Below are 26,021 nucleotides of genomic sequence, written 5' to 3' on the forward strand. Positions count from 1 at the left end.
ATATTTGATGGCTACCATATAAATTTTATGTGTCATTTATACAAAAAAAAAATGTTCTATCAATACAATTTATGAAAATCAAATATGAAAGACACCAACAGTAATTGAGTTTAAAGCTTCTAACTTGGGACAAGTACAAACAGAATGTAGTGAGGTGTCACATGTTTGTGAGCACTTAACCCTCCCCAATCTAAGAAAGGTTCTCTTTAACCTTTTCCTCCATAAATACTTTTTTTTCATATACTTGATTTGCATAGAATTTTTTTAATAAAAAAAAATCAGCAGGTTAAAATTATTAATGCATTGCCAAAACAAATATTTCATCAATGACGTTCCAGTCATAGATTCTCATGAATATCCATATTCTATTAGATACATCCTTTATTAAGTCTGGTGAAATTTTATCGTAGGTGAGACGTTTCAACTGAGGGACTAGGCAGGCGTCATAAGGCGTCATTATGGAGTAAAGAGGGTGGCGTCAACAGGCGTCATTATGAAGGAAAGGGTGCATCAGATGGGATTTTTTTGTAATCAATTTGAAATAAAAAGACTTAGTTTGTCTTCTTTTTAACTTATGACATTGATGAATTTTCAGATCAGAGATTTATACTGAAACAGATGTCTGGAGCAGAAATTGATGTTTTTGAAAAATTTGGACCAGAGTATTTTACCTATATGAACAAATCATATGTTGAACAGGTCAGTTTGTGTGGTGTAAAAGACAAAAACTTGGGGGCAAGCAGGAGTGAATGATTATCTTTTTGTGTAATCAACTTCTATGACTTTTGTACCCAGAGTCTTCTTGTCAGTCGATGTAAACTCATGTTGAAATATTACTTATGTGAAATTATCAACAACAATTTATTTGAGAATTGTAAATACAGAAATTATTGCAAGGTTTATATTAACAGAGACAGACTAAGAAGGTTTTTCATCCTTTTGTTAAAATAATTTGGTAGATTATTTAAGGAATCACTGAAGCATGACTGGAGCAGGCCACCTCTTATGAACATTTCTAGATGGATCACTGATTTATATGAATAATTTGACTAGGACAGTATTGCAATGTTAAGAACTTTTATCCTGATATTTCATACACCCAAAAGCAAAAGATAAAAGAAGAAGTTAAAATTGAGAATGGAAATGGGGGATATATCAAAGAGACAACAATCCAACCATAGAAAAACGACAGCAGAAGGTCACCAACAGGTCATCAATGTAGCAAGAAATTCCCGCACCTGGAGGCGTCCTTCAGCTGGCCCCTAAACAAATATATACTAGTTCAGTGATAATGAACGCCATACTCATTTTCAAATTGTACACAAGAAACTAAAATAAAATAATACAAGACTAACAAAGGTCAGAGGCTCCTGACTTGGGACAGGCTCAAAAATGCAGCGGGGTTAAACATGATTATGAGATCTCAACCCTTGTATTTTTCAGAAACCCACAGCTTTAGGTAAGATTGTTGGAGTGTACAGAATAGGCTTTAGGAATACACACACCAATGCTGGAATGAGACAAGATTTGTTAGTCATGGAAAACTTATTCTATCAGAGGAAAATATCACAGGTACAAATTAGACTTATAAAAGATACTAACAAACAAAATCAATGTCCAAATAAATTGAATTTTTTGGGGGAAAAAAGTCAAATAATTTTCTTTAATGTTATTTTCAGTTTCGGTAAGTAAAAATAATTTTAAACCACCAAATTTTTGTTGTCTAAAGTATCAGAAAATTCTGTCTAAACTGAACTCTGGAGGATTTAAATTACACAGGCACTTGGAACCTGAGAGTATTCTACTTCTTACTAATGCATCTTTGTCTCCACTGGGACTCGATCCCGGGACCTCTGTGTTACAAGGCAGCGCATATACCAACTAAGCTTAAAAAGGACTTCTTTAGCTCAACCCCTTACGGCTACCACATAAACTAAGGGAAGCAATCCTGTCACACATTCACTTTTAAACCAATTAAAATACTAAAGATAAAACATTATCTGAGATACAATAGTTTCTTTTTAGACAGGTGTCAGTTTAAACATGGATTGGTTTAGATATGTGTGTAAAGCAAAATAATGTCCTATGAAATATTGTCCAACAAGACTATGCTCTATGAAATTCTATCCTCATCTATAAAATTATGTCTTGAGATGGACAAATTTTCATAGTGGAATTTGGTCTGTTTGATTACAAGTATTCACAGATGAATAGTATGAAATTTTGTCCTGCTAAAGGGAAGTAATCATTTGTTTATATTAAGACAATTTTTCATAGACTGATTGTTATGGAATTTTGTCTTATGAAGGGGAGGTTATCATCATATATCATGATGGTTAAAAATATCATTAAAGTGTTTTCTTCAATTGACAATAACAAAAAAGAAAATAATAATAAATAGATACAGGTACAAATAAAAAACTAGTTTTGTCATCATGGATGGCAAGGAGTATAAAATACTTTTTGAGTTTCTCAGTCTAAAAGTTTTACTGGAAGGAATTTCAGAAAATCAGAAGAGAGTAATTAGAAGAAAGTCTAATTCCTTTTGTATACAGAACAATGAAATTTATTTCAAAAGTGTTGATAAGAAATCAAATGAAGTTATGAAAAGACTTGTGATTCATAAAGACAAATTATAAAGAGTGATGTATCTATATAAATATATATATTAATAACCAAATTACAAAATATTTTTTTATTATTATTCAAAAATCTGCTTGCTGCATGTTTGTGTAATATAACTTGTATTAATTTGAACAAGCATTTTTATTATGGACAGTATTCTATTGGGAACATTAATATTATGCTGTTGACAAAATTTAATATAAAATATTGTTAGCAGACACGTTTTCATAATGTTATAATGTCATTGACAGAATTTCATAGTGAAATATTGTCATGGACAAAATTTCATAGTGAAATATTGTCATTGACAAAATTTCATAGTGAAATATTGTCTTTAAGGCAGTGACAAAATTTCATGGACAAGCACAATATTTCATAATGAAATAGTGTCCTTGACAATATTTTATTATGAAATGGTGTCTTAAGACAATATTTCATATGAAATTTTGTCCAACAGACAATATTTTATGTTACATGTGCTTCTCTGAAACTACTGTGGATTCATTATTATTCCTTGGATACCAACTTTCGTGGGTTTCGTGGGTTCTTGTGAACCATGAAATCAATGTTCAACGAAATGCATTTTTATGCCCCACCTACGATAGTAGAGGGGCATTATGTTTTCTGGTCTGTGCCTCCATTTGTTCGTCTGTCTGTGCGTCCGTCTGTGCGTCCGACTGTGCGTCCGTTCGCTTCAGGTTAAAGTTTTTGGTCAAGGTAGTTTTTGAAGAAGTTGAAGTCCAATCAACTTGAAACTTAGTACACATGTTCCCTATGATATGATCTTTCTAATTATAATTCCAAATTAAAGTTTTGACCCCAATTTCATGGTCTACTGAACATAGAAAATGATAGTGGGAGTGGGGCATCCGTGTACTATGGACACGTTCTTGTTTTAATAGGCTTTGTAGGCAGAGAAGGTCAAAACCATGAATTCAAATATCCACAAATATGCAAGTTTTTAACCATCCACGAAAATTGATACCCACGAAAATAAATGAATCCACAGTATCTAGTGGCACAATAATACTCAATTCCGGTGACAAGTTGTTAACCATCTAATTTTTGTCAATCAAATTTTATAAATATAAATTTATGTATAATGGATTTTTTTTTTATTTTACCAGACATTTGATTTGAAAGGTTCGGAGAGAAATAGATTAGCTAGTACATCAGGGAAGAGAGATGAAGAACAGGTTCTACTGGATACTAATTTATTAAATTGTAAGTTACTGTTAATGAAAGAGAGAAATAGAACTACAGTGGCGGATCCAGAGGGGGGGTTCCGGGGGTGCGCACCCCCTTTATTTTTGCCGATCAATGCATTTGTATCGGGACATATGTTTTGCACCCCCCCCTTTCGAAAATTCCTGCATCCGCCCCTGAACTATGAGTATTGTGACAGTTTTATATATGCTAGAATTTCTTTTATTCTAAGTTGATTTACAAATTGGTTAAAAAAAAAACCATTATTAACACTGGGTTTGATCTCTTTGTTTGAAATTCAAATATGACGTAAAGTTTTCTTGCAATAAATCTGCTTTTGCTATGGAAACATTACAAATAAGTTTCAATGTCTATTAACATCTAAAAGAAAACTCAGAAAACTGAAAAAGAAAGAAAGTTTACTTACATATTATAAAGAAATATTTCATGCAATACCATATATTTTAAACAAAAAGTTTGGCCAGTCTCAAATTGATATTTTAAAACTGTTTAAAGAGGGAAAATCTGTCTGAATGTGGTGAATCTATAAAGTACTTTAAATTAATATATTTTTCTGTCTAATTTTGCAAACTGCAAGTGAAATTAAACCAAATGAACATTTATTTTGCAGTAAGTATAGAGTCACCACTGTACATCTATCCTCACTCCAAGACATTACTGATGAATGTTATCAGTAGAGATTCACAATTCTTAGCTGCTAATCTTGTCATGGACTACTCACTACTGGTCGGACTGGATGAAAACAGTAATGAACTGGTTCTAGGTATTATAGGTATGTATAGAAGTTGTTATAAAAACTGGTTAAGAAGTTGCTGTGGATTAAATAATTTTCTCAAAGTAAATTTTTTAAAATTTTTGTTGAAACTTGATTTCGTGGTTTTGGTAAAATTTTGCATCCAATCATATGTGAGATTTTTACTTCATTAAATATTTATTTTGGTGCTACATCTTTACATACAAAGTCCACTAAAATTGTTTTCAATGTCCTCACTTTACGCTGACACAGTTATGAATTTATTGAGCATGGAAATGTAAGCTTGTGTTGTAATTATTAGGTCTTAGAATACTTATTTTTCCTTCTCAAACAATGGTGTTCAGTAACTTTTATTTTATGTACACTTGTTCAAGCTTTTATGATCTATAGAGTTTTCCTGCATTTGATTGTTGACTAACATATTTGTATGTATACATTTTAGATTATATAAGAACATTTACATGGGACAAGAAATTAGAAACCATCTTGAAATCTGCTGGAGGTTTGTATTGTACATTTTTTGGCTAAATATTTCCTTACATGCTATCAAAAAACGAAAATTACAGTAGTAGCTTGAATCTATATACTATGAATAAAATCTTTAAGATCGCATACCTGCCAACAGTCACTATTTGCGGGGGATTTCCTCTTGGAGGCTGGAACAATGGAACAATGAGAGCCATCTTGCACATGTATAAAACCCCCATGGGCATTTTGAAAAGTTGGCAGGTATGAGATCGACGACAGCAAATTTACACTAATGTGAAAATATTGTCATAGTGTATAAGGGAGATGTGGTATGATTACCAATGAGACAAGTATCCATAAAAAAACTGTGACAGAACTTCTTCCCTTGAGTAAGCTCTGACTTGAAACATAGTGGTCCTGAAGGTGACATTGTAATTTCCTAATGTTAATCTTTCTCTGCTATTTAAACCTCACTTAAAACTTAAACATCATGAATGAACTATTTTTGTGCATCCCAATAACTATTATTTTGGTTTCAAATGACATACATATTGATTAATATGTTATCTCATCACATTGAAAAGTCTGTAAATCATGTTTTGAATATATATTAATTGTAATTCTTTAAAATTTAGGTAAACTGCCAACAGTTGTCTCCCCTGAGATCTATAAAAGTCGTTTCCTGTCAGCCATGACTAGATATTTCTTACCAGTACCAGATCAATGGACAGGGAAAGACTTTGATCCAACATTAAGTTGATGATTGATCTAGTGTAGTTCATTAAAACATTGATAATTTTTATGCAGTGATTTTTTTTGTTACAGACGTTTGTTATGATGACTATGATTTGTTGACCAAATGTTTGTTACCATATCTGATCACATCTGTATTAAAGAATAGAATGCTTCTTTTTGTAAATCTATTTGGGATTCAAAGTGTTGACAGAAGTACATTTTGTATGAAGCACTTCATTCTAAAAATGTGCAAACGGTCAATGCTTTTACAACCATATGAAATTACTAAAAGAAGCATTCAATGCTAACAATTACATTTTTCAGCTAGGATCATGAAAACATGATTTCTATCAAGTTTTTCTTTTATTTACATATGCACTTAATTGTGGAAAAAATGAAATTTATAAATTCTATAAAATGATATGATCATGTAATACTGTGATTTTGTTAGTGAAATTTATAATGATTCACAATAATTTGTAGTGTACATATTATATTCAATCATTTATCAATTTTCAGGTTTATGTCTGAATTATCTAATTGAGGTATTTGATACCAGTAATTTGTATGCAAAAAATTAATCCATATCTGTTCATGTTTTGTTTTGATAATGTGTATGTTTATATACATCTAAACTTTTTTTTTTAAATATACAAAAACAATTTATTCAATTATTTCAGTCAATTTATACACTCCCAAGTCACTATTTTTTTTATAAAACTTTTAGAAGTCAAATTATGTTTTTTGAAATGTCAAATTCATACCATAAGTCACAGTATAAACAAACCTCTATCAAAACTTCAACTGCTGGAAATATCAGTATCTATAAAAACAGTCAACAGTTATTTATTGAATGGAAAATTACATTGAAATTAAAGTAATTACCTAAAATAGTAAATTTATCAGAAATCTGCCAAGCTAGGTTTCATTCTTGGAAAATAAATATAAACCAGTTCTTTTTAATATGCATAAAAATTACAAATGAATCCATATTCTTCTTATCCTGTGGATTTATTTATTTCCATGGTTACCAGTTTTCATAAACTGAGGAAATCTTGCATTTTCGTGGATATTTAATTTCATGGTTTTGCCAAAGACTACATAGAGCCTATATGAAATTTGACATTAATTGAACATTTAAATTTGTGGTTGACCTGTAACCTTGAAACCCACGAAAATTGCTATCCAACGATTATTAATTAAACGACAGTATATTATTTTAAATGACTGAAAATAATTACACCTGTATTTTAACTAAGAAAAATTCCTATGATTTACAAATATTGTCTCCTGGAATTAGCAAATTAAAAACGAAACATTTGAGCATGGCTGTTAAGTTGGAGGGTACCAATATAAATGTAAGTTATCTAGTTTATTTGTTCTCAATAAAAATTGGACAAAAGCTCACCTGATTATAAAGCAACTTTATTTTGCTGACAATGTAATGTGAATTATATTATTTGTAGATTTTGTTTTTGTGTTATGTTTTTGTGTTATTTCACTGATTTTGATACGTCTGCATAAAATCCTACATAAAATTACAGCTAATTTCCTAAAGCATGTAGAGCAAGACTTTTGTTAGCTTTTTTGCTTTGTTTTTATATTGTACAATCATTAGGATAACACCCAATAAAATTCAAATATTATATATACAGGTTAAACTATGCCTAAATATATTGTTAAAAGATGTCAATCTTATTCACAAAGCTTGTATAAACAATTATACAAACAAAGCAAGCAAGCGAACCAAAGTTTTGCTTTACATGCATTAGGAAATTAGCTGTAATGCTTCCTTGAATATAACATGAACTTAATCCTTGACCAGAAAGTCCACCAAAATGTGATACCTATGAATAATAATGATTCTACAGTATGCTTACAGTCAAACCTGCTATAAAGGTCACCTCTATTAAGTTAAAGCTTGTCTCATCAGGTAACTTATAATTTTCTTGTGCCACTGTAGTACATGTAATACCTATCTATTTTGAAAATCAATAGGGCTCTTCACGGTTAGTGTGGCCATATTGGATAGGGGCAGATTTTTTAGAAAGAGGTGGAAATAGTATGAAAGTATGGGAAATCCTATGTGTGTTTCCAAGCAACTGCTCTGTTTAAATGATGTTTTCCCATATTTTTCACACCATTTTTACCTCCATTATGAAAATCTGCCCCCTATCCAATGTGGCCGAACTAACCGTGAAGAGCCCTATTTATCTGTCCCTAGGGTAACCTATAAATAAGGTTTGACTGTATTGTATATTGATAAATTATTTTTATAATTTGTTTTGATGTTATAAATATAAAATGTGCAATATGTATATGTCAGCTGATTAAAGATATATTTTATATGTAGTTATTTATCAAAACCAGAGAATTTCAAAATCATGGCATTTAATTTGACTTGGTTTCATACAATTACATAGATCATGTCCAGTGACTTTCAGTAATTACCATTACTCAATGTAAAGTGTTGTGCATAAGTTAGTTTGATAGGAAATACTTGTGGTAGATCAATGATATGTTGTATAAAGTTTCATTACGATCAGTCCATATCAGTCTGACAACTACTTTGAGGTCCTGTCCCTAAGTCATGGTCAAGAGAATTTGAATTAATTAACAATTTTCATTTTCAAAGTTTTTGCTTAGTTAGTTTGATAGGAACTCAAATGAATAACAAAAGAAGAAACTCTTTGGAAGCTAGCCATAAGGAGGTGTTGAAACGCAATGTAAATTATTTTCCATGTTTATATCTTATTTGCTGCATTGATTACACAGGTGCTATCTAAAAATCATGGGGAGAACACAGAGCTATGTAGGTAAAGATCACAACATCAATTGATCAACTAAAATTACTAGAATTTTGGATTCCAGATGGCATGTTTTGATAGTTTAAGTAGCAGTAACTCCAAGTTGACCTGATTTTCTTTCTTTTCAGAACTATTTCTTATAAGGTATTAATCTAATTTTGTACAAATCCTTTTGTTGAAAAACATGCAGATTTGAAGGTCACTAGTTAATATTCAAGATCTAAACAGCAATCAATTGGCTGAAATTGGACTAAACATTATTGGTCACGGCACATGAAATATTTTTTATTTAAAATGTTGGTTAGATTTGACATAATGTGAAGTGGACTTCTTCAAGCTCTGTGTAGACTGTACTTTGACCTAAAATGGTTAAGTTTTACTAATTGTGACTTGGATGGAGAATTGTCTCATTGGTACTCATACCACATCGTTTTATATCTTCTTATATCTATTCATGCCTTGGTATGATGTGAAATAATAGCACCTGCAATACTGTGTGTTGTATCAACCAGAAATAATTGTTTTAAAAATTTATTTAAGCAAAAATTACATATAAAATTATATATTAGTTATAATGACTTTAGATATATGATAAATAAATAAATTAAAATTGTAATTACATAAATTTGTAAAAAAAATTAAAAGGTTGATTGATATGTATTGAATTCTTTGATCATATGCTCTTTTATTTTATTAGGAAATGGTTGCAAAACAAAGTAGACACCTGTTTTTGCATCTCTTCATAATAATAAAATATTTTACGATGCTCAATTATTTAAATTATTTATTATAAAGTATAATAAAGTTTTACTGCGAAGATATATTAATATCTGTGTTCACAAAATATTTCATCGACAGCAACAAAGGTTGCAATACATTATACTAAAATTTTTATATACAACAATAATATTAAGTCTGAAAAATATGTTTTTTCAAACATGCATGTGGATAGATAGAATACTAATTTGTTAAGCTTTCCAACATTTAGGAAAACATAGAATAATTACCATTACCTGACAATATTAACCACAACCTGTTACCATAATAGACATTTTGAGTATTAAATATTAAATTATATTCACAAATAATATATAAGAAGTTAAAATACAACTGAACTGCTTCCAACAGAGGTAGAGTATATGGATGTTTGATTGACATTGGAGTTATTTCCCTTTGTAAAGCATTGTAACTTGTACTTTTTCCCTTGAACTAATCAATATTTAATTTAGCTTATAAATTTAATATATTTTACATAGTTGAATAAATTATACCAAATACTGAACAAAAATATTCCTGGAACTATAATAATAAAAAGAATCAACACAAAAAAAGTTAAGCGAGAAGATGGATTACCTCCCCTTCAAAGTATGTGATATTTCTCTCTTTAATTCTAGTGTTATATAAAAAGTTGAAAAATAACAAGGGATATAAAAAATTTAGAAATGAAAGGCCTTTTAAGGTCTCAATATTTATAGATTATATTAAGTACATCTAAAATTTTCAAAATTCACACTCATTCGCCAATATGTATTTCAAGGATCACAATATTTCTAAGGGGTGAAACATAAATAAAATTTGCAAAAAAATGAACTATTATTTTTTCATATGTAGCCTTCATAAATGAAAATGAAAACTGTATTTGATAAAAGTAAAAGTAATACAAGTTTTATAAAAACAGAGATCACAGAATGGTGGTTGAATAGATCATTTAACTAATGCACAAAATTTAAAAAAATGCTGTGGTTTGTAAACATAGAAGAAACAAAGAAATATCTATCTCAGGTAAAATACATGACAATAAAATGTTGTGATGATAAAAAGGTGTAAATACAAAACATCTCATTCACACAACAATTGGGACACATTAAAATGGAGTGATCAGTAAAATTCAGTTGTGATATTAAATATTTAAAAGTGTGGACACATAAATGTCTGGCTGCCATAACAGTCAGTATAATTTAAAGACATCCATTTTTAGAATCTTGGACTTTTATACATTTTGAACAAAGTTTTCTGATTTTGCGTGGATTATATAGATTCTAGTGCTGCACATGTATCAAAAATCAATCATAATGGAGAGAAAAAAACAACAATCAAAATATCTTTTACTTATAGCAATAATAAATTGATTGATAAGAGATTAATGCCACATCAGCAAAAATATTGTACCAAGTACACAAAAATGTACAAGAAATGAAAATTTAATCAAGATGATAAGGGTTTTTAACATAAAAATGTCACGTAAAACATCTTGTATTCCTTAATTGCATAGAAGTTAGTAATAATATTTGACAAAACAAATAATTGGTTTAAAACATCAATAACACATTTCAAATATCTAAAATTGCTACAATCAACATGATCAATTTTGACATGAGTGGGTTTTGATTTAAACATAGAGTGTGGCCAAGAGTGTTCATCACTTGAGATATTTTACTATATATATTGTATATGAACTACTTTTTTCAAAAAAATATTTTGGGGTCATTTTTGGTTTGATATTAAGCAACTTGGAACCAAAAGAAGCAGAATTGTCACATGTTTATTTTTTTATTTGGTTATATATTGTTTTGTGGATCATTTTTATTTTTTTACAAAATAAACACAAAATATTATTTTCTGTTCAGAAATTCGCTATATATTCAACCAAATTAAATTATAAAAAAATATTGTATGTGTTTATATCAAGAGAAAACAAAAACACCTGAGGACAAACTATTACCAAATAAACAAACATACTTTAGACAATTCTGCTTCTTTTAAGGCTTTGTTGATCAAAATCCAACATAAATGTGTTTTCATATGAATAGATAGCAAAAAAATAAAGGTGACCAATACTTTTGGTCAGGTACTTAGTATGTAAATAAACTAATACTGATGGAACATTTATTGAAAATATATTCAAATAAAATACGAGGATGTCAGATATATATTGATGAAACAACAGTCAACATCCAAAAAACACAAAAAAACAACAAAAGACATTTAGTCTTTATATACCAAATGGGCATGCAGTACTAATACATTAAAAATCTAAATCATTAAATATTAAAGACATCAACTAATAACATCAACACAATAGCTTAAATAAGAGAGAAATGAAAATATGTATAAAAAGAGGAATGACTTATCTTTTAAACAATTATATTGCACATTAACTATGAAATCTAAATGGTCACTAAAGATGTAAAAATTAAGTCCTGAAGTCAAAGACCATCAAAATTAACAAGTGTATTGCACTGAACAAAGGATTTATTGAAAAGATATACTTATCCCTGATTTCCTTGTTAGCTAAAAGGATAAACATCTGATTTTCAATTAAAGGGTCAGAAACAGTCATATTTGTTTAGGGGTTATCCATAATTGTCAACCTTTTTCCAAAGTAAACAAAACATACACTCAAAAAGTGTACATCAACCATTTTCAGAATCAATCAGTCTTAATAAGGAGAAGATTCTGTCTATTATGTTTTAGTTTAACATAAAAATTTGCATTGAAAATAAACTGAAACATATCTGACTTATATTATTTTTTTTTAATAGTGTACAGTAAAAATGTTGATTCTTAAGCTCCCTCCCACAAGTGTATGTTTTGTAAACTTTGGAAAGTGGTTGACAATTATGGATGACCCCTTATATGAATAAATGTAACCAATAACATTTTTCATACTTTTTGCCTAAGAGTACATTGTTAGGTTGTCCCTACCTAACAAACTTACAAACTTGTTCAAACTGCTAACACAAAAAAACATGACTGCAAAACCTATGTCTAACACTTTTCAGCATTACAAACTGTTTAAATGCATTAACAAATATGTAGCCTAGAGCAGAATAATAAACTTAACAACAAAAGCTAATACAATGTATCTGTGAAAACATGGCTTTCTTGCAGCTAATATCTGAAAACATGACTTTCTTGCAGCTAATATCTTGGAAAACATCTTTTAGCTATTCTGTGAAAACATGGCTATCTTGCAGCTATTCTGCGAAAAAATGGCTATCTTGTAGCTATTCTGTGAAAACATGGCCATCTTGAAGCTATTCTGTGAAAACATTGCTATTTTGCAGCTATGGTTAAAATTGTCTGTTTAACAATCTCCATGGTGACAGACTTCTTGCAGTGAATTAACAAACATGTAGTTGGAGAAAATCAGATAGAGAAATCTAAACCACATTAACTGACTTCTGTGTGCAAACATGGCTCTCTAAAATAAACAAATCACATTCATATAATACGGTTAGTCATGATAATAGACATAATTATTTATTTACACTTTCTTTTATTATAATAATATGAAAACATTTTAAGGGTGCATACACATCCTCTAGGAATAAAAGTTCTAGCTTTAAAATTTAAGAAATAAACCAAACAAATTATGTACCCTGCATGCATAATTTCTCCACAAAATAGACAAAATAGAATGCCACCCTCCCAACAATACACCTTAACACTATTGGGAAATCTGTTCCGATTGACACAGGAACTCGTTCTGCTTGAACTTTTGACATCATACAACAATAAGTTTTCAATTGTTGCGTCAGATATTTTCTATTATGATGTCAACAATTTATAGGAACTTTTGTGGTGTTTATTAATGGCGAACAAATAGTGATAGGATGTATTTGTTCAGGACATATAAATTTGTAAAGAATTACATGAGATTTTGGGTAGAATATTGTGTTGATGGCAGATCTTTAGTTTCTTTCAAATATAATAATGCAACATGGTTTGTAATATTCATTTTGGTTGGATATTAATAAATGTCACAAACTTTCATGACATCGATTCATAATTGATGCAATGAAAATGTATGTGCAAGCGCAGAAGATATATGACAGATTTTAAATTAGGATTTAACGCTGTTTTCTGTTAGTTTTGTTAGAATGGAGATAACAATATTGTATTTTAACCTCTGACGGGTCGGCATCAATTTGTGATTTGATGGTCACAAATATCAGTTTACTGGCACTGCTAACATGTTGCCATTAAACCTAATTTGAGACCATCAAATCACACCAATTGATGCACTCAGAGCTTCAAATACAATACAGTTATCTCCTTATTTTATTGTTGAATGCTATTCATAACAGGTAAACACACAAGAGTGAATTTAGGTCCTCAGAAAAGTTCAGTCGTTGCTAATATTATTTTTGCACCAGAAAATATTTCATAATAAAATCAGAACATGTCAAATTAAAATGTAATGACAGTTTTTACATCAAAATGAAAACAAGTACTTTTTTCAAAATCAGAAATGGCTAGTGGTTCAATCCCTCCTTAATCTACCATTCTTACCCATGCATAAAATGTCTTCAGTGGAGTTGATACAAATGTTCTCTTGGATGTAAGATAAGCTAAAGGTAGGTCTAATATGGATAAATACTTTCTTAAAATGGAAGTAGTCTTTAAAACAAATACTCTGGTATCTAGAAAAAAAAAGAAATATATTTGTGGAAGGTTTTTAAATGTAGTAAGATGCTTCTGGAGAAATATAGAAGATCATTGTGTGAGGAAATCAATGTTATTTTGGTTAAAACAAACAATCTATAATTTACATGATTTACGAAATATTTTACAGTAAAGTGACTTTAAATGAAAGTTATAAAGAGTTCATTAAATCCATTGGTAAATATAATTCATAAAGTTTGATTAATCATAGTAAATGTCAACATAACAAACATACCGGTAACATATAAAGCCTTAATTATATATAAGCTAAGATAAATATTTAACAAGTTTGTAATGCAACTTTTCTCCAGTCATATCAAAAACACAAAAGTTTACAGGTCCATCTAACACTTACATGACAATTAAAGTCATGATAATTGTACATCATTTCATAGGTTTTATCTTATTATTTACGAAGAAAAAATAGTCCTAGATGCATGATTTATTATATTTGTTGTTATCAATTGTTTTTTAACTAGTTTTCGGCAACTGAGAATACTCTCAGATCTTTAGTTTGTGTCCTTTTGTTTTGTTGAGTTTAGCCCTTTTCAACTGATTTTCATGCTTCTTAGGATGTTCTGTTACACCACTGTCCCAAGTAAGGTGGAGGGTTTAGTGCCCGATTGTTTAACCCTACGACATTCAGTATGTGTGTCTCATTGAAATTCATACCACATCTTCTATAGTATTTATATACATGTACTTGTACAGGATTCACATAATACTTACGGTTAGGCATTCTATTTTTCCCACAAATATCCCTAAAAAACAAAATAAGATAGTCATTCATTAGCTTATGGAACATGCATTATCAATCATTTCATATAATTAACTGTTTGAATCTGTTTCTCTGGATACAAAAGTATGTGATTCGGAACTTTCTTTAAACTGAAGTTGTTATGGCATCCAAGGACATAACTCTTTAATAAAAATTTACATATTTTTCAAAGTTTAGTAGCACAGTCTCCATAATTACATTATATGAACTAAATCTGATTATAGCCATGGTCAACTGATTTTGATGCTTACTGGAATGTCTCTTTAATAATAATTCTAGGCTTACACATATAAGAACGAGCTTCAGATCTGCAGGACTTATAGGTTAAATTTCTTGAATCACTGGGTTAGAAAATGAAGCCTGTTCAATAACCTTTAGCAGATCAAAATTCTGAGTAAAAGGGGTAACTATTAAGCTTCCATTTAAATATTACATTTGAGGAATGCCTAATCAAATTAACTTAATTTTAATAAGAAAATCAAACAAACACATGTACATACACATGTACTTTTACTGGATCTTGAAAGAACTGTAGAATAAAAAACGTGTGCACTCTATTTTGACATGTACAATAAGCAAATATATAAATGATGACAATAAAAGTGTTTAAAACAGAACAATAGCTTTAATTTATTTAAATGTAAAATGAAACACATATTACTTACTGTATACAATGATAAAGAGCAGTGTGATTTTTGTGTCCACTTACTCCATTACTGTCAAATGTAATGACCTGAAAATATATAACAATCATCATTCATGGTTGCAACAAATGATTTATCTTTTTTTTTTTTTTTCCAACGTAACAATATCTTTATTGCAATTTTGCTGTAACAAATTACTAAGTTTACAGCTTTAACTTAGTATCCCTCATGTTAGCTTACCAAATAGTTAAGGGAAGCACTATTTGGCAAGGTATTATTTATTCATAATATTAGTATTCATAACATAAAATTTTTCACAAAATATATTCTATAAATTAATGTGATTATACACATACATTACATTTTGTTTCTCTTTTTCATAGTATTTATTTTTTCCGGAATCAACTCCGTTATCAGTATGATCCGTGTTTCCATTAGTATTGGGCACAGTATGTGTTGTTTTTCGCATGTGCGTTATCGGGTATAGTTTGGATGTGTGTCTAAATTATATAAATATTATCCACTGGATTTAACGATTATATATGGTGAATTTACTATTCAAATTTTCTTTAGTTATCTACTGATCTTTTTTGTCGAAATGTATGTGTGTAATTCACAAATAGGTAATTTAAGTGTAACAAGTTGAAACACTCGACATGCGAAATGATACATTATTTTTCCACATTAATTAATAAACGTACGGATATACTGTTTATAGTATAACTTTTTTTTTTATCATTGTAAATACACATTTTAAAATATAAAAAAAATGCTGTATAATTTACATGTGGTGACTCATGCATGGCTGAACATGCTTACAAACATTGATCATGCATGGTTGAACTTGATCATAAATATTGCCATATTTGGTTTGTGTACAAGAAACAATTTTGTACACAATGTTGTGTGCTTCATACATAGCTTAGTCCTGATTCAATTGAATCTTTGCAATGAATCTATTTGTTTTTATGAGTATCTGTTTAGTTTTTTTGTTATTAAAATTGTTTATTTCAATTATTTCTGAAATTTCTTTCTGGAAAATTTTTAAAATGTTTATTTTTTTTGTCTTCTTTTCTGAGGCAAAATGTGATTTGTATATTGAGAAGGATATTAAAGTTAATATATAATTAATATCAAAGTATGCTGAATCTTCAATTTTGTACCCTGTTACTAAATTTTCAAGGCTTATAATGTCTTTTTCAATACCTAGGGATTTCATTAATTTCATTATTATTTTTAGAAAGTCATTATTATATGAGCAATTGACAAAAAAATGTTCATAGTCTTCCTTTTTTTTACAATGCTTACATAAGTTGTCTTCAGTAATTTTCCACTTTTTTAATAGTTCATTACTTGGCAGTATGTAGTGAATAAGTTTCCATCTAAATATTTTCAATCTATTATCAGTAAGATATTGAAAAATAAAAACAAAAGTATTTTTCAATTTAGAATTTAAATGTTCATCAAATATTTTTTCCCACATAAGAAAACCATTTGGTTTATCACAACTATTTTTCAATGTCAATAATTCATAGAGTTCTTTTGTACTTATTAAGGGAGTAATTGCCCTGTGCATAATTTTTAAATCATTTATAACTTTAACTTTAGTTTTGAATGAATCTTCAGTGCCAACAATTGTTTTCCAATCAAATGGTATTGCTTTTTTTAACATAAATAATTGCCAAATGATTTATCTTACAATTTTTAACTAAAAAAAATATAAAATTTATAGAACGAAAAACGATAAAAGCTAAAATATATGGAACAGATAATAAAAACTATATAGTACAGAATAAGAGAAATGTCATGAATGTATTCTGAAACAATGGAATTGAATTTTTTTGGTAATAGTTAATTTTCAAATTAAATTAAATTGGATTGCGGACTGACTGTTTCTATATTGATGAATTAATTTGAGTTTTTATGAACTCATTGGACATGTTGGATAAGTTAATTACCCGGTACAGCAAGGCACCTCTTGTATTGTGTTGTGACTAATAACTAGCTTGTCATCAAAATGTTGTCAGGTGAAATTTATAACTTTTTTTTAACTTGTAAGAATTGAAGTGATGGAATGGATCAGAAATACTTATCTCAATTTAAAAATTGTTTGGTAAATGGCAACCAGATGCTCTGCAGGGCGTAGCTTTATACGACCGCAGAGGTTGAACCCTGAACGGTTGGGGCAAGTATGGACACAACATTCAAGCTGGATTCCGCTCTAAATTTGGATTGTGATTAAATAGTTGACACAGCATAGGTTTCTGACACAGAATGAATGTATTCAAATGAACTTAAAATTTTTGTTTTCTCTTAAAGCAATTCACTATGCTGTTGAATATTAATCCTCTCAAAAAAATGTTTGAAGAAATTTTCTTTTTATTTATGAAATTTCAAATGAGAAAAATTTAACCCAATTTTTTATTCACATCCCCCTTTCCCTTATTCTAAAACTAATTTCAATTAAAATATTCTAATGGAGTTTGCAACAATTACTACTCATTTAAATACATGATGTAAAAAAACTGCTTGTTATCACTGAATGGTAAAGATTATTTAAATTTATCAGTTGGTAGTAAAAAGTGAATATACATTGTATATTGTATATAACAAAGATTTAAGTTGATTCTGGACAAAGAAAGATAACTCCAATTAAAAAAAATTCTTGCAGATATTTCTTGCTTAATATACTGGACAAAGAAAGATAACTCTTAATTAAAAAAAAAATTGCTATTTCACAATATTGTGAAATTAGATATTTCTTGCCATTGCACAATACTGTGCAATTGAAAAGACTTGCTATTGCACAATACTTAATATAATAATTTTAGATCCTGATTTGGGCCAACTTGAAAACTGGGCCAATAATCAAAAATCTAAGCACATTTTTAGATTCAGCATATCAAAGAACCCCAAGGTTTCAATTTTTGTTAAAATCAAACTAAGTTTAATTTTGGACCCTTTGGACCTTAATGTAGACCAATTTGAAAACGGGACCAAAAATTAAGAATCTACATACACAGTTAGATTCGGCATATTAAAGAACCCCAATTATTCAATTTTGATGAAATCAAACAAAGTTTAATTTTGGACCCTTTGGGACCCTTTTTCCTTAACTGTTGGGACCAAAACTTCCAAAATCAATACCAACCTTCCTTTTATAGTCATAAACCTTGTGTTTAAATTTCATAGATTTCTATTTACTTATACTAACGCTATGGTGCGAAAACCAAGAAAAATGATTATTTGGGTCCCTTTTTGGCCCCTAATTCCTAAACTGTTGGGACCCAAAACTCCCAAAATCAATACCAACCTTCCTTTTGTGGTCATAAACATTGTGTTTAAATTTCATTGATTTCTATTTACTTTAACTAAAGTTATTGTGCGAAAACCAAGAATAATGCTTATTTGGGCCCTTTTTTGGCCCCTTATTCCTAAACTGTTGAAAATAAAACTCCCAAAATCAATCCCAACCTTTATTTTGTGGTTATAAACCTTGTGTCAAAATTTCATAGATTTCTATTAACTTAAACTAAAGTTATAGTGCGAAAACCAAGAAAATGCTTATTTGGGCCCTTTTTGGCCCCTTATTCCTAAAATGTTGGGACCAAAACTCCCAAAATCAATACCAGCCTTCCTTTTATGGTCATAAACCTTGTGTTAAAATTTCATAGATTTCTATTCACTTTTACTAAAGTTAGAGTGCGAAAACTAAAAGTATTCGGACGACGACGACGACGACGACGACGCCAACGTGATAGCAATATACGACGAAAATTTTTTCAAAATTTGCGGTCATATAAAAATGAAAAACCCAGGAGTGATCATGACAAAATTGCTGACTTAAATAATAATGAATTCTGAACAACAAAAAGAGCTGTCTTTTTGATTGGTCTATTTTGACAAAATCATGATCTTTGTCTACTTCTGATTTGCAGCAGAAGATCAGATTTATTTTAGATTTCAGATTTTACAACCATTATTCTCTTTGAATGCTGTGAGCCTGTGAATCATCCAGACTTCATAACTTTACCTTATTAGGTTGTAGTCCATATATAACAGCTATTATTTCTTTCTGTAAAACTGTGGCATCCCAAACTATGCTTGGACTATCGGGTAACTTTCTGGAAAACACAATGAAAGATGCATGCTTAAAACCAAAATAAAATGAAACTGTCTAATAAACTTGCTGGAAAAGACAATGAAAGATGGAGCTAACTATGTACTAATTTCATATTATTGTAGATACTGTAAACCATATAGGGGCATTGGTGGCTTAATGGTCTAAGTAATTGAACTATATTATCACTAGACTGTCCATACTGAGGTTGTGAGTTTGATTCCGGCACATGGCAAGGGCGCTCAATTCCAATTTTAACTGTAAGTTTTCATACCCTAGTTATGTGTCGGCACTCAAGAGCAGTTAAAAAGTGACTGCCATGAAATAGCACAAAAGTGTTGAAAGTGGTATTCAACAATAATTAATGTAGGAAAGTTGCCACATGCTTAATTTATATAATGACAATGTCAGAGCTAAGTTCACGTAGATATGATAAATAAAAGTAAGAAGTAAGATTTGCAAGGTTTGTTCTGAAAACAGTGAAAAATAAAAAATGTGATATAAGTTCACATTGTGAAATGTGATAAGTTCATATCATGATTAATTTTTCACCCAGGAATTCCTATGCCATGTATGCCTAGGATTCTAAAATGATTATAGAAAACTTTTTATTTCCATACTGAAGACTAAGGAATTTGAAGTCTCCAACTTCAAATTATACTTACGGATGATCTACTTGGAGTACATTTCTTTCAGGAATTCCAAGCATACTACAGCTTTTTATCAGTTCTTTTCTACGCTTGTCACCAATTCTATAGTAATCACCTATAATGTAAGTCAAAATTATTTGCAAATACATTATTATACAATAGTTACAAAATATTACATTTATAGAATGAATAACATACAGCGTGCGGGAATTTACAAAACTATTAGACATTAAGGGATTACATGTGTGGGCTGCACTATCATGACTACAATGTATGTGATAATTGATGTCATACTACAATTCCCAAATATATAAATGAACTAAAAATAAAACCTTTCAAGACAAACAAAGGCCAGTGGTATTATTAAAAACATGATTAAGTTTTATTCAACAAACAGAAAAACAATTTCAGCAGAATCTCACTTTATTTTGAAACAGTGAAAAAAAGTTTTATAGCAAAACCCTTACCAAAAACTTAATTCTTGTTTTCAAATTTCCAATAGGGAACATACTTTATAAAAATAAAATATTACAAAAACTTAAATTTACAAAATTATTAAACACAAACCCAATACAAAGGGTGTGAACAGACTTTTATGGAACGCCACGAATGCCTTATGTTAATAATCAGCATTATACGCAGTGTTCACAGCATTATATGAAGTGATCACAGCATTATATGTAGTGCTCACAACATTATATGAAGTGATCACAGCATTATATGCAGTGCTCACAGCATTATATGCAGTGTTCACAACATTATATGAAGTGCTCACAACATTATATTAAGTGCTCACAACATTATATTAAGTGCTCACAACATTATATTAAGTGTTCACAACATTATATTAAGTGTTCACAACATTATACGGTTTTTGTTGTATGATGAGATTGATGTATGATGAGATTTATGAATGATGAGATCATTCGGTAAACTTCTTTTTTTAGCGGAAATTATCGAATCCATAATTGGTAAATTACGGTAAATTAATGCCCAGCAAACAAATTTAAACAGTTATTATTATATATGTGATCATTAAGGCAGTATACAATATTTAAAACGGATTGAAATAAGTAAATTAAGAAGTATGATCAATTTAACCCAAGTTTATTCCACACCAGGGCATTTTAAACTTATTTTGAGGATTAGTTTCACCATATTCACAACTTAATATATAGATATAGGAAGATGTGGTGTGAGTGCCAGTGAGACAACTCTCCATCCAAATAACAATTTAAAAATTAAACCATTATAGGTTAAAGTACGGCCTTCAACACGGAGCCTTGGCTCATGTATATATATTTACTAGAACACATCCGTGATATCGCGGGTCTGTGACTGAATTAAAGAATATAACTAGAACACATCCGTGATATCGCGGGTCTGTGACTGAATTAAAGAATATAACTATGCGTATGCCTTATTTTAGTATTGGTATTGTCATCTGATAAAGTCTTGCCGATTATAAGATGAAGTTTTCTCTGCTTTTAACATCTTTCTGTTTGAACCCGTCGACCTGGAACTTGTCAATTTAATATTGGTATTATTGATTTTGTTTGGAAAACAAAAGTCTCTGGAAAGGAGTATTTTTTAATCAACAGTTTTGTCCTTTATGAGTTATGAATAAAATTGAATCTTTGATTCGCTGTTTTACGTCTAACAAATTGAAAACTGTACATGCTGTACCTATACGCCTTATTTTAAGTCCAGATTTTTATTATTCGTATTGTCATCTTAGAAAGTCATACTGATTAAAGTACTACAATCGGGAACAATGTGACAATGATTGAATTAAGTAGTTTCAACCCTGTGATTACGACCCGTGTATATAGCAAAATCTTAAATACAGCTTTCGTGGTACTCCTGTCAGATGCGGAACGTACAGATAATGTAATAGTTAACAGGTGAATATATTATTGGTATCGATTCGACCCGGAACTTCTTAATTATTGGCACTATTAATTATGTGGAAAACAAAAGGGTCTGGAGTGATGTTATTTTTAATCAACAGCATGGTACTATATTAGTTATATATACTCTCAGATCAGTACTTATAGTGTCTTTTTATTGTTGGGATATACAAGTACCCGCCCACATGCACGTTCACTCTATTTTCTTGTTAGATCATATGTATTTATATTTGTACCCATCTAATGAGTTAATATAAAAAAGAAGATGTGGTATGCTTGCCAATGAGACAACTATCCACAAAATACCAAAATGACACAAACATTAACAACTATAGGTCACTGTACGGCCTTCAACAATGAGCAAAGCCCATACTGCATAGTCAGCTATAAAAGGCCCCGATACGACCATGTAAAACAATTCAAACGAGAAAACTAACAAGCCTTTTACAACTGATTTTCATAGTTCGTTCTTATGTTGTTCTGTTACGCCACTGTCCCAGGTTAGAGGGAGGATACCAACATCCCGCTAACATGTTAAAACCCGCCACATTTTGCATATATGTGGCCGTCCCAAGTCAGGAGGAGCCTTTATTTCAGTGGTTGTCGTTTGTTAATTAATGTGTTATATACATGTTAGTTTTTCGATCGTTTGTTTGTACATAAATTAGGAATATATTTCGTTTATCATTTCGGGGCCTTCTATAGCTGACTATCCGGTATGGGCTTTCCTCATTGTTGAAGGTCGTACTGTGGCCGTTTAGCTGTTTAAAATTTCTGTGATGTCATTTTGTCTCTTGTGGAAAGTTGTTTCATTGGCAAGCATACCACTTTTATATATATACATGTATGTACCGTGCAAACTGACGAACAAACGTAGTAAACGTTTTATTCATCCCCACAAACTCAATTTTCATAAGAGATGATAACTTTAAATGAAAATGTTAAACAGGGTCTTGAAAGGGTAATTTTTTCTATGAAAGTTTAAATTTCTATATAAGACTGCTGATCATATTTAGAAGACAATCTTAGTACTCGCCGTGCTAAAAAGCTTGTAAAAAAATGGAATAATTGATGTAAAGTTACGTTTAACACCTACAGTGAAATGCTTTAAACTGCATTTTCTATATCTGTTAGATACTTATTCATGTAAAAATGCCAAATTCTGAAAATCGATGCCAAAAATGACTCTATCATGACATATATAAGCTAGCGTAATATGGCACCTATGTGTTTTAGAAAGCTGACTGTTTTATTTAAAAGGTAATTAAGCTTTTTAAAACTGAGTACGGACTATAAAGTGGCACCTTGCTAAATTTCTTCAGTAGGAAATGAACTCGAGAATATATCATACAAATTTTCCTACGATATTTCATTAAATAAACTTTTTATTATTTAACTTACATTTTGCCATTCGTATTTCTTACGACGAACAGAACTACTTCAATCATTCACCTCTCAGTTTCATCTTTTTCTTACTTATTTCAATCAGTTTTAAATATTGTATGCTACCTTATGATAACATGATTTTAATAACTTTTTAAATTTGTTTGCTGGGCATTACCGTAATTTACCAATTATGGATTCGGTAATTTCCGCTAAAAAACGAAGTTTACCGAATGATCTCATCATTCATAAATCTCATCATACATCAATCTCATCATACAACAAAAACCGTATAATGTTGTGAACACTTAATATAATGTTGTGAACACTTAATATAATGTTGTGAGCACTTAATATAATGTTGTGAGCACTTAATATAATGTTGTGAGCACTTCATATAATGTTGTGAACACTGCATATAATGCTGTGAGCACTGCATATAATGCTGTGATCACTTCATATAATGTTGTGAGCACTACATATAATGCTGTGATCACTTCATATAATGCTGTGAACACTGCGTATAATGCTGATTATTAACATAAGGCAGTCGTGGCGTTCCATAGACTTTGGTGTAAATGTGTTCAGTGTAGGGTGCAAATGTAAAAGGGGCAAATGTGGATGAGGGTAGTAATGCCCTATAAAATCAGGTCTCAAACGGTCATTTGAGGCTACTGTTAACATCAAATTGGTTAAAATTGTACCATTATTCATCAAAATATCCCTATCCTGATTTGTCATAGGTCCTAAATAATTATTGTTACAGTCATTTTTCTAAAATATCAACGAGATTCCTCAAAGTCAATAGATTTTCAAATCTTCTTAAAGAAAGTGTATGTTTTATCGTCATGCATCAAATTTACTGTTAACTTCATTTGACAAAATTGTTTAACGTTACTTGTCATGTAGGTACCATCATTACCACCCTACCAATTGTAGCGTACATAAATAAGAGTGAACGTGTTTTTGGGCAAACAGACGCGGATTAAGATTTCATTACCACCCTAGCGATGGGAGCGTACATGTATCCAGGTGTAATGATAAGTCGTTATACTAAGGCTATTTTTTTTCTTATTTTTTCTGTAGACTTAGCTTCATTTTTTATAACCATGCATTGTCAAGCTTAGTAACTCGTAATTGTTTGTCAGTAACTAAATGTACGATGCTGTCCCATACTGAACCTTCTGACCTTGTTTGTTTACATTAAAATTTCAATGGCGTCAAAATCATGTGATGTCAATTCGTTATATCCAATCAAATTGCTCTACTGTCAATTAGGGGATTTTTCAGTCTACGGCAATTACGTTATTTCTTTGTGGGATATTGCTTCAAAATAGTTTGAAATAGTTCTGGGTTTTATTCAACAGGAAAACTCTTTTTTTGCCATCCCTTTTGACATCAAGGGAATTTTGTATGAATATTTACCTACAGTCATGATGGTCAGAATATCGATCTTTTTATAATGAATAAAAAGAAAATTCAAAGAAAAATAAATGTAAATTGTTTTTTATTAACCAACTCTATGTGCCTGTTCAAAATTATGGCATGGGCATCGTTTTTTCATATAGTTTTCCTTTCATTTTGGTTGGGCTTTTTTCGCGGGAAAATAGCGAAAGACATAAGGAGCATGTCATTTTTAAATTCCTAAAAATACGATTTGCTAGACCTGTATTGTCTGCCACAAGATTGATGACGCTGAATGGAATGTACACAAAAGCAATGGAGGCCGGAAATGGGATTTTGTGAAGTTCTAGAATGTTTTTAAACATTCGGAAGTCGGGATTGAAACGGGCATTAGAAAATTGGCATTTTTTGTCAATAATTGAGAACAACAATGAAAACTTACCTTCATAAATGTTTTTTACTCAAAAGTGCAGAAAAAACGTAATTTGCACTGTTTTTCTACGCCGGAATTACCGTATTGACATCAATGCAGATTTTCCCCGTGTGTTATGTTCAAACACAAATACCTAAGGAACTGACAAGATGAACAATTTTAGACTACGGTAGGATACATAAATGGGGGAGAACATAAATATGGCGTGAACATCTTTTTGGGCAAACGGATCCAGATTAAGATTTCAAAATAGCAATAAGCAAAATATAGCAAATAGCAAAGGTCATTTGAGTATCATTAACCTTTTGATAAACACAGCACATATACAAAATTTCCTTTAGAAGTTTCTGCCTGAACTGTAGGAGAGAAGAACATGCACTCATCGTCTGGGTGAGCTGTGATCAGCAGTATTTTGCGTGGAAATTTGGGGATTTTTACTTTCCTCCAAATGAAAGCAAAATATGTTATGATGCATATGACAAAATATGTAAACGCTATAACAGTTAAGGTGTTTTGTTGACAAAATATTTCAAAAACTTCCTTCCATCCCGCCATGTTTGTTTATGACATGTCTAATATTGGGACGAGGTAGGAAGCGGACCAGAAGATTTCCGAGCACCGGCAAGGTTTCGGTA

The 26,021-nt window shown here is 30.3% G+C and overlaps 2 protein-coding genes across 3 annotated transcripts in view; one reads left to right on the forward strand and one right to left on the reverse strand.

Annotated features, from left to right (window-relative positions):
* Positions 1–6,001, forward strand: part of LOC134681117 (1-phosphatidylinositol 3-phosphate 5-kinase-like) — a 63,049-nt gene extending 57,048 nt beyond the window's left edge. For both annotated transcript variants that reach the window (XM_063540552.1, XM_063540553.1), the window contains exons 42-47: positions 596–699; positions 1,444–1,572; positions 3,753–3,849; positions 4,463–4,624; positions 5,049–5,108; positions 5,710–6,001. In XM_063540552.1, coding sequence (XP_063396622.1) covers positions 596–699; positions 1,444–1,572; positions 3,753–3,849; positions 4,463–4,624; positions 5,049–5,108; positions 5,710–5,834 — 677 coding nt within the window. In that variant the 3' untranslated portion in view covers positions 5,835–6,001. The remainder of the gene's footprint in view (positions 1–595; positions 700–1,443; positions 1,573–3,752; positions 3,850–4,462; positions 4,625–5,048; positions 5,109–5,709) is intronic.
* A 3,200-nt stretch (positions 6,002–9,201) lies between these two features.
* LOC134681119 (N-acetylglucosaminyl-phosphatidylinositol de-N-acetylase-like) lies at positions 9,202–25,961 on the reverse strand. Its single transcript, XM_063540554.1, has 7 exons — positions 25,689–25,961; positions 20,272–20,371; positions 19,520–19,610; positions 15,508–15,575; positions 14,794–14,825; positions 13,912–14,042; positions 9,202–12,820 (listed from the first exon to the last, which is right to left on the reverse strand). The coding sequence occupies exons 1-7, from the start codon at positions 25,939–25,941 to the stop codon at positions 12,704–12,706; spliced, it is 792 nt and encodes a 263-aa protein (XP_063396624.1). The 5' UTR covers positions 25,942–25,961; the 3' UTR covers positions 9,202–12,703.
* Between the last annotated feature and the right edge of the window lie 60 nt (positions 25,962–26,021).

The sequence above is a fragment of the Mytilus trossulus genome, chromosome 8 (assembly GCF_036588685.1).
Source record: "Mytilus trossulus isolate FHL-02 chromosome 8, PNRI_Mtr1.1.1.hap1, whole genome shotgun sequence".
Taxonomy (NCBI): domain Eukaryota; kingdom Metazoa; phylum Mollusca; class Bivalvia; order Mytilida; family Mytilidae; genus Mytilus; species Mytilus trossulus.